The sequence below is a fragment of the Sinohyriopsis cumingii genome, chromosome 1 (genome assembly GCF_028554795.1).
Source record: "Sinohyriopsis cumingii isolate HCF-2022 chromosome 1, ASM2855479v2, whole genome shotgun sequence".
Taxonomy (NCBI): domain Eukaryota; kingdom Metazoa; phylum Mollusca; class Bivalvia; order Unionida; family Unionidae; genus Sinohyriopsis; species Sinohyriopsis cumingii.
The window spans coordinates 52,110,438-52,124,995 of record NC_142961.1 but is presented as its reverse complement, the minus strand read 5'-3'; the positions used below and the strand labels follow the sequence as shown (position 1 = coordinate 52,124,995).

General features: G+C 33.4%; 1 protein-coding gene across 2 annotated transcripts in view; it reads right to left on the bottom strand.

Annotated features, from left to right (window-relative positions):
- Positions 1-14,558, bottom strand: part of LOC149806869 (cAMP-dependent protein kinase catalytic subunit beta) — a 489,283-nt gene that overhangs the window by 263,195 nt on the left and 211,530 nt on the right. For both annotated transcript variants that reach the window (XM_089958918.1, XM_089958928.1), the window contains exon 2: positions 2,788-2,979. In XM_089958918.1, coding sequence (XP_089815044.1) covers positions 2,788-2,905 — 118 coding nt within the window. In that variant the 5' untranslated portion in view covers positions 2,906-2,979. The remainder of the gene's footprint in view (positions 1-2,787; positions 2,980-14,558) is intronic.

Below are 14,558 nucleotides of genomic sequence, written 5' to 3'. Positions count from 1 at the left end.
GGAATCGGAACTTAACTTAAACTTCAAAATGTTGCAAAGCCAATATCAAAGACAACACTTTTTTCTCGATCGTGGAATAATTTCTTTGGTGCTTGTTTTTTTGTTATAGAAAATAACACACCGGATGATCAACGCCATTTTTACCTTCTTGAATCAATACTCCACCATCCCCTACATCATTTGCATCAACGGACATATTAAATAATTGACTGAAATTTGGAACTGAAAGAACTGGTGCACTCATAAGTATGGTCTTTAATTTATAAAAAACCTCCTGACATTTGTCAGACCAATGAAATTTGTTTTTTTTTGACTCAACATATTAGTCAGGGTTTCATGAATTATCAAGAATATGAGCAAAATTTCCGATAATGTCCAGCCATACTCCTAAATCGCATTAGTTGGTTTTTAGTAACAGCCACTGGGGATTCAGAGATGGCTTTAACATTAACTTCTTCAGGTTTAACGTGACCTCATCCCACAATTTGTCCTAAAAATGTAACACAAGCACGGGAAAACTAATTGGTTACATAAATCAATTGTCAAATGTGCATCAATCAAACAATATCCAAATGGTTTCTAACGTATCTTTCCAGGTTTCATTGTAGATTATGACGTCATCGATGTACACGTCACAATTATCTAGACCAGACGTTATCATGTTCATTAAACACTGGAATGTTGATGGAGAATTTTTCATACCAAACTTCATCAATGTTTATATTGGTAAAGTCCATCTGGAGTTGCGAGTGCCGAAAATTTCTTTTGCTCTTTCCGTCAGTGGAATTTGCCAGAATCATTTTAAAATTTCAAATTTGTGACATTATTCATTTCCAGTGTTGTAAATTCAGGCATCGATTCTTGGCACTGTAAGTGAATCTCTTTTGGTGACACTATTGATTTTAGTATAGTTAGTACACATGCGGAATTTATTATATGGTTTGGAAGTTAGAGTACATGGTGAAATCCAGTTTCTTTTACTTGGTTCTATAAAATCATTCTCCAGTAAATATTAAATTTCTTTTTCAAACATTTCTGCTTGAGATGATACATCATGTAAGGATTCCGTGTTGCAGATGTAGAATCTACAATTTCAGAGTCATGATATATTTTATTTGTGCTCATATTCATCCTTTTTCTGCAGTTGTAGATGTGAAAGTTTCTGTTGCAGATCGTTTAAGATTACCGAATTCCGAAGATTAGTCAAATCAAAGTCACTAAAGTCAGATCATATTCCATCGCTTACATCCTCACTGTGAGACGGGTACAACTAAATTAACTGTATGATTAACTGGGACATTCCTGCCAAAATATTCCTTTAACATATTTATATGACAAAGGTGTTTGTTTCCGCATACTTGGAGTGTTAATAATACAATTTAAATCATTTGCTTTCCGTTCAATTAAAGAAAGGACATACTATTTAACCAAAAGATCGTTTTGTGGTAAGGGCAACAGAGCCAATATCACCAGGCTTAAAACTTCTTTCCTTTGTTGTTTTGCCGTAAATTATTTTCATTTTTGACTGAGAAGAGTGAAGATTAGTTCTTGCTGATTCTCGAGCCTTTGACAGCTTACATTTAAAATTAAACATAATAGTCAAGAAGATTAATCTTGAATTTTCATTTCAAAGTAGTTTCATTTTTAATAGCTTCAACGCTCCACGGACAGTATGTCCAAAACCTAGTTAAAAAGGACCTAACTCAATGACTCTTGAACTGAATCCCTAACAGGAAACAGTAAATAAGCATCCTCAACCCAATCTCTTTCTATATCAAAGCAATATGATCGTATCATATTCTTCAAAGTTCAATGTAATTTTTCCAAAGTCCATTGACTTCCAGGGTGATTGGCAGATGATTTAAGCTGGCGGATGGCTAATTCATGCGTGACTTGCTGGAACGTTTCAGACATACAATTCTGAATTAAAATTAGAAAACAAATATTCTTTTACATTCTTTTTACAGAGATATTAAAAAGATAAGGGCAAATATCATAAAATTTAGAACCTGTAATAATTTGTTACATAATGACTGATGTAAGCCCTGCCCCAAATACTACATAATATTTCAAGTATGTCACATCCCAGGAAATGAAAATGTTCTTGCTGACGCCCTTTCTCGCTTGCAGACGAATGTTTCACCAGTATTTCTATAACAAATTATTACAAGAAAGATTGTGGAAACTTTGCCAGCAAAATTGAGTGCATTATGAATTTCATTATTGTCTTGAATGAAGCTAAGTATTCTCCTCGATAAGTATGTATGCCATGCTTCAATTCATCTCTCTCTCTTTCTTTGAATCTCTCGCTCTGTCTGTATGCTCTCCCTCTCTCTCAGCAAAATATCAATAAAATGATTGGCACGGCAAACTATTGCTAGTATCATTAGCAGCTTTAGAGAGCCACCAACTTTTATCTACGCAACATACAAAAATCCCTAAAACTAAATATTTTGACTCCGCAAAGAACCTCTGCTGAATAAAATAGGAGATATTTCATTCAAGACAAATGCTTTTGATTTAATCCTTTCACGAAGAGAGAAGAAATAAAATAGAATCATCAACGGTCCATTATCCACTAATTCACTCAATCTGAAATTGTCCTCTGACCGTATAAAAACAACGTTGGGAAGAGGCTGGCAGATGCTCACGAAATCTTTTTGCCAACACTTAATCTCGAACACGACTGGCACGAACTTGTATCAGCACTGGCATAAATATTAATACCATGACCAATGATACAAAACAGATTTATTCCTATAAGTAAACTATTTTAAAAGTACTCACAAAATTCTGCCTGCTGTTTTGTAAATCCCTCACTCTCAGAAGTTTTGCTAGAGTCGCTATGTTTACTGCTATGGTGACCGTGTTTCTGACCGAAAATCTTGTGTATGATGTCCGCCATCTTTGTGTCGGCTACAGTAGAATTCCACAAATCCTCAAGCAGATGGGCTAAAATCTATCAGCGTGTCGCATCAACTGAAAGTCACAGAGATCGTATGAATTATCACAGAAAAGATAATTGATTACGTAATTATGATCTATTTTGCATTCCTTTGATTATAACAGCTCCTCCAGGTTTTCCAAAAGTAGTTACAAAACACTTACAATTTCAAAAGAAATGCCGCTAAAGCGTTAGACCCTAATTTCTTGTTCGACCATTATATTTTGACATTGTAAACCAAGTAGAATACATGAATCTATGTTGTATATTGTGAGGTCAAGATAAATCAGACTTCTTTTCAAGTAAAAAAAAATTGAGACTTTTGGGTTTGTCGATCAGGCGTCAAAACTACAGATGTTTAAAATATCATACAGCTGTCACCATTCGATAAAAGCATGTGTAACTACTTTCCAATTTGCACATGAAAGAAATGACGTCAAAGACATAGCTGTAGATATAAGTGGGCGCATTTACAATGAATCCTTCATGTCTTTCATTTTGTATCATAGCATTCATCAGGATATTTTTTCATCAAAACGTATTAAAACTAAACCAGAATACGTAAAGGTCACAGAAAAACACCTGTCTAGGTTTAAGGACATTTCATGAGAGTATTTTAGTCTTTACCTGTATTCTTATGTTGTAGATATGACCCATGTTATTCTATGTTTTTTGTGTTTTTTTATGATCATCATACATATTGTCAAGAAATATCTCACGTGATTTCCACAACGAAGGATCCTTAAAGGATTATTGGCAATCAACACAATTCTTCCGAGGACAATTATAACACCTTTTTAAGTATGGAAAATGGTAAACTATCTTTTTAAAGCGGACATCTTTACGTACGGACTAGATGATGTAGTACCTTGGGCAAATGTTAAAAACAGGTTTTACTGTATATTCAAGGTTCAATATTCAAGATTTTTAATTGGTAATCTAGGCCAACGGCCCAAAATACAATAATATATACAAAGACAAAATTCATCACAAGCGCACTTTTACATGTGTTATATTAAATATTGTATTATTTTCTTGTCGAAATAAATAGTGTATAAATAATGCAACTCTTGATAACAAAAGGATTTTGTGATGACATGAAGCCATTCAATGTTTCTAGAGAGGGATTATTATATCAAGGTTTGTCTAAATGCTTTTCTCTTCGATCTTGATCATGTTTACATTTGAGACATACCTGATATTCAGCTTCTACGAACGCCAAGTTAGTCATAACAAAATTAAACAAACGAAGTTGTAACACCATGTCTACCAGTCTATACAGTATATAGTGAACATAGAACTCGCGTGATGCCGCCCACATCCACGTTTATTTTTTTATTTTTTATTTTTTCATTCTTCCGTACTGACCAACAGGAACTTATCACTTATGAACCTTAAAAAGAAACGAACTCAGGTCTTTGGATTATGATATTACTAGCAAATCACTTTTCCACTTCTTAGCTCTACTTGAAAAGAGAACTGCTGGAAGATAGCGGGAAAATACAAATACTAATTCAGATCAGTTACGGAATGGAAATCGAATAAAATCCGCCGCCACAAGAAAGAAAGCTGAAGTGCAAGAAAGTTTAAAATTTGTATTGGGGTCCATTTTATTTAAGAATACAATGGTCTAAGAGTGCAAGATATACACGTTTCACTTCCATTATAAAAATGCTTAATATACACATACTGTTAACCTAATGGTGACGGCTACAAAGGGGTAAGTGAGTGGGTAGACGATGAACAGGTACAAGCGCTATAAATTCATGGGTCCAAAGAGAGACTAGGTTAAAGTTTTAACTTTTTTTTACGACATTTTATTTACGACATTCAGAACACCTCAAATTTTTCTGCAAACATTGCGAAAAGAACCTGAGGTGTTCAGAATGACTTTACTAGTGGATGTTTGAACTTAACTATCACTTTAATACTTCATTTTTAGCATTTTTTTCTTCAATTTGTCACTTCTGTTTTAGAAATTAATATCTCATCCGCAGTCCCATTTAGTCCTTGATAGACGCATTCCTCTCAAGTAATAAGAAGAACAAAACATCTTTCTCTTTTGTGGACGGTTGTTATGTACTTTTGTGAGAGTGACGTATGTAAGGTAAAGTTGTTTGCATTTAAAACATGCACAGTGGAGAGAATGTTGGCATACCTCTATGCTACTTTGATGTAATGTGGCTGACATTTCTTTGGATATTGTACTGGTGGAAATTGTACATGATCTAAGCACACTGCATACTAAAATGACTGCTCCCTTGTGCTTAAAAATCAGCCTGAAGTAGTCTAAAGGACACTATCGTTAGCATCAATTAAAATACCGAAAATTAAATTTTGCCCAACTAGACAATACCAGCTTCTGAAAGTGCAATGGATCAATTACCAAATATATAAAATGTAAAAAAATGTCATCTCCTCTTTTAATAAATTTACCTCTGACGTCCAGGAAGTGAAAATGGCCACGTGGAGCAAGCAGTTTTTTTTTTTATATAAAGGTACACATCTGGAGTAAGGCCAAGCTGTTTACTCTATAACCCATATGTACACTCATCAATCATACACCAAAATAAAGGGAATCAAAGGTTCTTTGAACAATACATAAAATATACAAGGTCGTTGTTAAATAGCCAGTATAACCAGTGAGGACACCCTGGGAAATTCTTTTTCTTTAAAATTCTAACCCCTATGCAAATACGAAACTGTAGATCGTCACCAAGTACAAGCTGCAATAATGTGATTAAATACCGAAATTACTCCAAAACAACCTGAGATCGATAGCTGAATTTTGAAATAACTGAATTTGCCTAGTGGTGAAATGTGACAACTGTTCACCCTTTCTCTATTTCCTATGATATGTTTTTCCTTTAAACGAAACAATCTTCCCGTTCTGTTCATATATAACTGAAACTGACACAAGTCCTTCAAACGGATGGTTGAGTTAGGCTTGCCTTAAAAATCAAATTATGTCAGTGCATAATGTACAATTTTGGGGACAATGAACATGTATGTATGTATGTATGTATGTATGTATGTATGTATGTATGTATGTATGTATGTATGTATGTTTAGGGCCACGAGAATCATGGCTGAACATTTGTAAAGACAGTAAAATACCAAAATTGTGGTATCTGCATGGGATGATGTCTGAAGATTGTGCCTTAGTATTCCCATTAATTGCCATTCATTAGTTCCTTTGGCTCGTCTTTCATGTCACTTTACGGCAACTCTTGTAAGCCTAAAAGGAAATTGCGACGTTTTTCAAGGTAAGATTTTCAGTACACTCGCTACATTGACTAAATTATCTGAGAAAATATCTACATATACACGTGCATTTTTGGACTTTTACGTTCAAATATTTTGTAATTTTTTTCGGGAAAAGAAATATGTAAGGCCATCGAATGCCATCGTTTAAATCAACATGAGGATTATTTGTATTTGATATGAATTGAGACGGCGTCCCTCTGATACCAAGAAGTGACCAATTATGTTTCTATATATTCAGTACCACCCCACCGCCAACCCAGGTACATTGGTCAGCAAAGTCTATGGTCACATAAATGTTCGTGATCTCTAGTGGCAAATGTGATGCTTTGTATTTTGTTTTTTCACTATAAGAAAAGATGGATGCAGGGTAATAACACTTGCTCACTTTCTCGCGAAGATAGGGATGTTTGCAGAGCTTACGACATTGCAGCAGAATATGCATTTTGTGACTTTTTGTAATTATGTAATCTATTTTACAAATTTTCCATATGTTCTCTGTTGAAAAAAGGCTAACAATTTTTAAGTTACAATAGGAGAAGATAAAAACTTAAACTTCGAATATGGATTTCAAATACTATAATTAGCTCTAGAGTTTAAGACTTTTACTTTGTGAATTTATTTCAAGATTTTGTTATCAGCCTATGGTTGCCTCTAGCTAGTCACGCATTTTTTGCCTCAACCCTAACTGCCCGGTTAGGAGTATTGCCATTTTCAAAGTTTCAAACAAAGTTAGCAGCGTTACTGACCAAAGTATAATTGGGAGAGAAATATTAAGTGTTGAATCTTATTCCCTGATCTGATTATAGCGCCATCATGCGGTTACTAGGGGAATTAAACTTTCTGAGCAGAATGCATCAGAATCAATTAAAGCGTTATTCATAAGCCCTATAGTTGACCTTTAAGTATACCCAGGAGTGGTGAATGTGAAGAGGCGGAGTTATCTCCCCTGGGTATCCAGTGATGAAAACGGTGTTGGCTTTTGAGAATTTCACCTTCTCCATGTGTAGTTATCCGAACAAAGGCTTTTAAATTAAACATTAAATTAAATTACTGACATAGGTCAACTGAGCTGTTTCTTAAATAAGACGATGATGTTGAACCAACTTTAGACTTTAATGGGAAACGGAACTTTAAAAAATGTAGTAAAACGTGGATCCTTAGATAGCAGAGTTAATATACTCAGATCATATCAACTTTTTAATCGTAACTTTGTAACAGAAGGATAAATTAAGACTTCTAAGAGGAGAGAGCACAAATGAGTGAGGCTTGACCCATTGAAATTGAAACATGTCGTTTCAAGCGACGGCACATTAATGAAAATCGTTTTTTTTTTTTAAATTGCACTTAATAATCTTTGTTATTGTATTTAAACACCTACATATAAATGAAAGTTTTTTGTTTTAATTGTATTTAAACATCTATCCATAAATGAAAACCTTTGCTTTAATTGTATTAATGAAATATACTTTGTTGTAATTATAAAACTTCTACTGAGACCTAGCTGCATGTTATCAAAGAATGTTAGCGCCATAATGATATAAAAACAAATTTTTAAATATTGCAGGACAGTACCGTGCCTATTTTCATATGACGAATAACGTAGAGAAAATGTGTGTAATTCTATCAAACTAGACAGTCACGAAAGCTAGTCCCAAAACTTCATTTTATATCGACACATAAATTTTAAATATAGATAGCATGGTGTATTTTATTTGTATTCCTAAATACAATTTATTTAATCGAACCGGATATTATTGTATTAATGATGGTGCAAAAATCTGTTTTTAAATTTTAAATTTCAACAAACATTTTGTACGAGTTAATACGACGTATAATATTTGTATGGTCAATAGTCTCTCCTGTTCGTAAAGGTGTAATATATATATATATATATATATATATATATATATATATATATATATATATATATATATATATATATATATATATATATATATATATATATATATATATATATATATATATATATATATATATATATATATATATATATATATATATGCTGAAAGTGTAGACTATCATATTTGCATTTGTATATTGGTATTCAGAATTTTGTTAGTTTTATATCTTTCTACATCTACTATCCAAACAGGATTATCTCATAAACTTGGATCCGGTCATAATATGGGTCATTCAATCAGACGCCTCTCAACGTTGTGCATATTTATATCATATTATAAAGGCTTAAATTATATTTGCTAATATATTTATGAAATTATTTAGTTCTAGTTATGACGGTCAACGCAAAACTCAAATCGTTCGGATTGATGACATGGCGATTATTTACTCAAAATTCTGTGATGATGATGATGATGATGATGGATCTGAGTTTATCCTTTGGTAAATCACATACCTTTCTCAGTAAATTAAATGCAGCAACGAAAATTACAAGGTTTTCTTCCTAAGACATGACTGTTGCACAAAATGTAGATATTTTATGATTTAAAATAAGCCTGCGTTCGCGGTAACATTCAGAAATAAAGCTTTTTTCCACAACAATGCCTCTGCCAGAGAGGTGAGATGGAATATATTTATGAGAGTTTTGGGGATGGCTGTGTAAACTGCAGTTTATCCAAAGCCAGTCAATCACTTGAAATATGGAGTTTCTCTACATTGTAATATTAATGTTTGGTAACTTGTTCAACGTTGTATTGAATGAGATCATGGAGATGTTTCGTGACTTTTAACTGGGAATCAGATTTACATCACTGAGTTGACTGAGTAACGTATCAATACTAGTTTCTTCTCTCTATCCTCTTCCTCTTAGAGAGAGAGAGAGAGAGAGAGAGAGAGAGAGAGAGAGAGAGAGAGAATTGATCGTACTCGGAGTATGAGCGAAATTCTTTATACAGTTTCATTCCGACAGCCTTCTATTGAATCCTGAATAAGTTTAAAACGTCTATTCAGTATGAAATATTATTTGCTTATTTTAAGTATATTGTTAAGACTATACGATCGCAAACTAAGCAATAGAAAGATGCAAGACCAGTAAGTTTTGTAAAATTTAACAAACAATTTAACTATCAAAGTTATAAATGAAAATGTCAGAGGAACTTAAATTATTATGAAGGGAATAAAAAAGAAGTCCTGATAAAGTTCTATTCAAGTCAAAATAAATTTTAAGTTCCCTATAAATTTCAAGCCAGAAATGTATTGGTCCGCCAAAAATGGTGACGTTGTCAAAATGAAATCGTCCTAGAACTCCTTTGAATAATTCACAATAGTTCAAGAATAATATTATAGTTAAAATAATGAGCACCTATTATTTCCACTGAACAGTTCAAACAAATGTGTTTTCTCTCGAATAATATCTAAGTACAACATAAAAACACGTCTACAGACATAAAACAGGAATACATGAAATGAGGATGAAACCAAAATAGGAGATAATCTCATTACTCTGTTATATCCTTTTATACACCTTTTCTTACAACTATAGTTCACAATATTCCCCACGAGATGGATCTTTTGATTTTATCTACCTATTCATGTGACCCAGACCAACCAATGGGAAGTTACTGAATTCTAGAACCTCCCAAATCTATCAGCGAATGAAAAATTAACCCAAAGTTGTCAATATGTCTTATTATTAAGATTATTATTAATAATTGTCAGTACATACGTAAGTATCTATTTATAGATCCTGTGTAATTTTACGCTCTTAACAAATCCTGGCACGTAGGCAAAATCTAAATAAAGATGATCTATACAATTACAGCCATGAATAAAACTTTTTAAAAAATTAAAATAGATAAAATCATGTACCAGGTCTTACAAAAAATATAGATATACATAACAATATACATTAAAACATCAATGACAACGGATTGTGATATCATAGTATGATCTGCAGAGAAAGCAGCAAACTATAGATTTTTGTAAATGACGTCCCCATTCCCCTTTCCCCCCTCAATTTTGTTTATAACAAAAATCTGCAGAGAATACGACGGGTCATTTATTCTTTTCCACCGTCGCCAGAAAAATCCACATCAGTGGTCAGCTTGATTAATGGCGTGTAAATCAACGTGTTCAAAAGATAGAGAGAGAGTACATTGAATTCCGAAGTATTTCAAAATGAAAAAAACAAACCCAGGAAAAACAAAAAAAAAACTTCCCTAACACAATGCGCAAATGAAGAAATGCGCCATACGTTTTTTTATGTATTGATTATGTCGTTGAAATACGTACATACATACATACATACATACATACATACATACATACATATGGTACTATGGCTCACAGGCTGTGCTTTAGGAAATAAAAATCATTGTAATTGTTTTTGTTTGTTTTTATTAACTTTATTGACTTAACAGTCATTATTTTTACAAGCACGTGGTATCTAATTGATTTTTCTGCTCTCCAGAACTTTTGGCAACGCTTTGGATGCATAAATTATAAATATATCTGTGATAGTTAACACTAGCGGAGTCAGGCACGGGTACATGGACAACCAAGTCGTTTGTATCGAAAATAATACGTATTAAATCAATTGATGATCCGACTACGTACGTTTGTGATCTGCTGTTTTCTGTCATCATAAATTGAGTACTTTCTCCACAGTTGGGTTTGAAAAAGTCAATCCATGTCCTTCGCTTGCGAGTCGTCACAATCTCATTCAAACGACGTCACTATTTTTATATTTGGTGAGTATCTCTTTGGCAATTTCTGTCTGAGTCTGTTTTTTATCAGCTGTCAACAAATGCGGGGCCCATCTTGCATAAAAGGTTTTGAACATCAAATGATTACTCTATGTATTACGTACAGCTGACGAATTAATGGCTGTGATAGCAGGAATACATCCACCGTGTTTCGAACTTCATCATAATAGCCACTTCCTTTTTGCCAATCGCAGACAAAAGTCTTCCAGAACCTGAGTCATCTTCGATGGATTCCGACTACCTTTAAAACGATCACTCCCAAATTGTAGAATATGACTGATAATTACTTCCGTAAATTGTATTCATCTTGTAGGATATGACCGAGAATTACATTCGTAAAATGTATCCAAGCCTTAGGATATGACCGAGAATTACATCCGTAAAATGTATCCAAGCCTTAGGATATGACTGAGAATTACATCCGTAAAATGTATCCAAGCCTTAGGATATGACTGAGAATTACATCCGTAAAATGTATCCAAGCCTTAGGATATGACCGAGAATTACATCCGTAAAATGTATCCAAGCCTTAGGATATGACTGAGAATTACATCCGTAAAATGTATCCAAGCCTTAGGATATGACCGAGAATTACATCCGTAAAATGTATCCAAGCCTTAGGATATGACTGAGAATTACATTCGTAAAATGTATCCAAGCCTTAGGATATGACCGAGAATTACATCCGTAAAATGTATCCATTGATAATTAGCAGCAGAGTAATCTAATTAAGTCCGGATTCCCTTGTATGGTCGTTTCCCAGTAGCAGGACTGTTCTACTTTGATGACTATTTTCGAGGTCACTGTAATTTACTTATTTTATGTCATATATCCGAAGGACATACAACTGTAGATCAATTTATTTAACGTTATTTTATTTTTCAATTGCCCCTCATATATAAGTAGATATATATGAAGGTATATGGATAGGTTTTTAGTTGGGTTAATTATAATTAATTCATAAATAAATCTATTTATTTAACAGAACTCAGGCTAGAAAGTGATATTTGAGGAAATAGAATGAAAACTAAGAAATTTAGGATCGCAGTGATGAAAGAAAATGAGAGAAAGACAGAATGTACACAAATACACAGATGTTTATTTTGTAGAATCTGAAAAGAGTACTAGTAAATCGACCTTGTTTTCTTATCGTTCTTGTGCACTAGATAAATGAAGTTAAAATGGCGACGACGATGATGATGTTACGACAACTATGATGGAAGAAAAAATGTCATCTACATTCAACTACTTTAATTTGTGACAACAATGATCATCATATGTTATTTCAAATCGGGTTTCTAATAAACATACTGAATGCAAGAAAGCCTGACGCTACATAAATCTTTCCCTATTAGCGCAAAATTTAATCAATGTCAAATATAATAAGTTGTGATGCTAAATGTAATACAACATTGTGAACACATTTTTAATTTGCTAAATTGAAATGTTTGATCTAAAAGTGTAAATCTTGACTCTTAACGAAAACACATCATGTTGTCAAAGGTCACTCTGGCTTCTTTCTGAACTGCTATTTTACCTTTATTATACGTTTATTATACGTATTAAAGAACTGACGTCGAGTTATCGGGTATCAAGGCATACGGATACGCTTTAATTCTACGCTGGAAAATAGAACTCCATCTTATTATACTGTGCTAAATTTTCCATAAACATGTGAAGAATTTTAATATACTCTTGCTACATTTTCATGTCCTTTCAAATGGAAACTCAAAATGTGCTTGTGTAAGTATTTTCACAGCAAACACTCTCTAACATGTAAATATGCAATTAAAACTTCGAGAGAGACTTTCAGGTTATGCAGAATAGTGAGCACAAATGCAGACTAAAAAGACTGAGTCGTCTAATTCAAAAGGATATCTCTACTTTTCACTCAAGTTGTATAATCAAAGAAAAATGTAATACGATTTTCCTCTGTTAACCTTTATTACATTTATCGTTTTGATATTCCCTTTTTCAATTTAAACTTTATTAGACTTAAATTCAGGCTTATTGCTTTGAGAGTTTTGCCATTTATTACATTTCGCATTAAGTTCTATTACATTTAGTGTACTTATTACAGTTTGAGTTTTGTTACATTTAGTGGCGTAACAAAGGGCAAACAAATTACATGGGTCACAAGAAGCACACACTCAAAACATCGAGCATTTAGAAAATAATGAAAACAAATATTTCTTTATTTTCATTTCTGCAAACATATTTATGAAATAATAATGTCCATCATTTGTCTCAAAATCTGAGACAAAACATAATATCCAATGCTTATGTTTTACACACATTGACTGAATGTTGGATGAACTGAAAATTCTAACACCGATGTTTTTATCTGTAGAGCTTCATCCTTTCCCATACTTCTCTTTTGGTTTATAGTTTTTACCTCCACCACTAGTAACATTATACAAGTTTTAAGATACTAATAAGTAAGACAGATGGACGAAAAACCAGAATAGGTAAGTTCTAAAATGCACTTTGAAGTGTATAAACAGCAAATATACCAAACGTGAACCAACAACGAACCCTTTTAAGTAAACAGTATAACCTTAGCACAAGGGACTGACGTATAGCATTAGAAAAAATTGTTACTTTCACTACTCATGTGGAGAAAGATAAATGCTACATCCCAGGCTACATATACTTATTCTAAAGGTGAATGTCCTTTTATAATTACACCGGTCAGCAATTATCATAATTATTTTATATATTAACAGAGTCAGGTCTGCGCCAAAGGAGCCACTCGCTCAACAAAATGAACTGAATGATATGTACCAATTTACAACTGAAAATGTTAGTATGTGAATGATGGAAAAGTGTTTCAGTATAGTAATACTATAAATGTAAACGAAATGGAATAAGTAGGGCAGCTATGTGAAATGAAGAGACAACTTTTCGCTTTATCTAAAAGTAGCAGATTGCGCAAGATAAATATATGACAAAAGACAAGGTAGTTTAACAGAGGTTTGAACAAAATGTGCCAGAGAAATTGTATGAGGCAGTTAGTAAGTAAACAAGTTAAACAAGGGAAGATCGACTACGTTTAGTAAACAAGGTGACTGGATTCCAACGCACATTATAGTATCACTTAAATTGCTGTATTGGTTACTTCTTTCTACATTAGTAACACCTCTCTCTCTCTCTCTCTCTCTCTCATACATACAAACACGCACACACTCAAAAACATAATAATGTCATATGGTTATCATATGGTTAGTTCAACTATCCATAGTTTTTGTTTGGATCGAAAAACACGAATACCAATGTTTCAATCCGAATAATTAAAAAATATGATAGTTTTGCGCTGGTTAGCCAAATTAAAAACATAATGTCGCTGTGTTGATATAAAAACTAAATTGCACATTTAAAATAACACATATGAACTTTTAACTTTGATAAGCTTAGACGTCTCTCTCTCTCTCTCTCTCTCTCTCTCTCTCTCTCTCAGGCGCCCCGAGTGGCCGAGTGGTCTAAAGCGCTCTCCGTTATGGATCACTGCCATCTCACCTCTGCGTGGGTTCGAGTCTCAGATTCGGCTAATGTGGGTATGTGAGAAAGCTTGCCAGTAGCTTCCCGTGGGTCGGTGGTTCTTTCCGGGGTTTTCCCGGGTTCTTCCTCCACCATTAATACTGGCCGCCATGTATAGCCTATCGTGT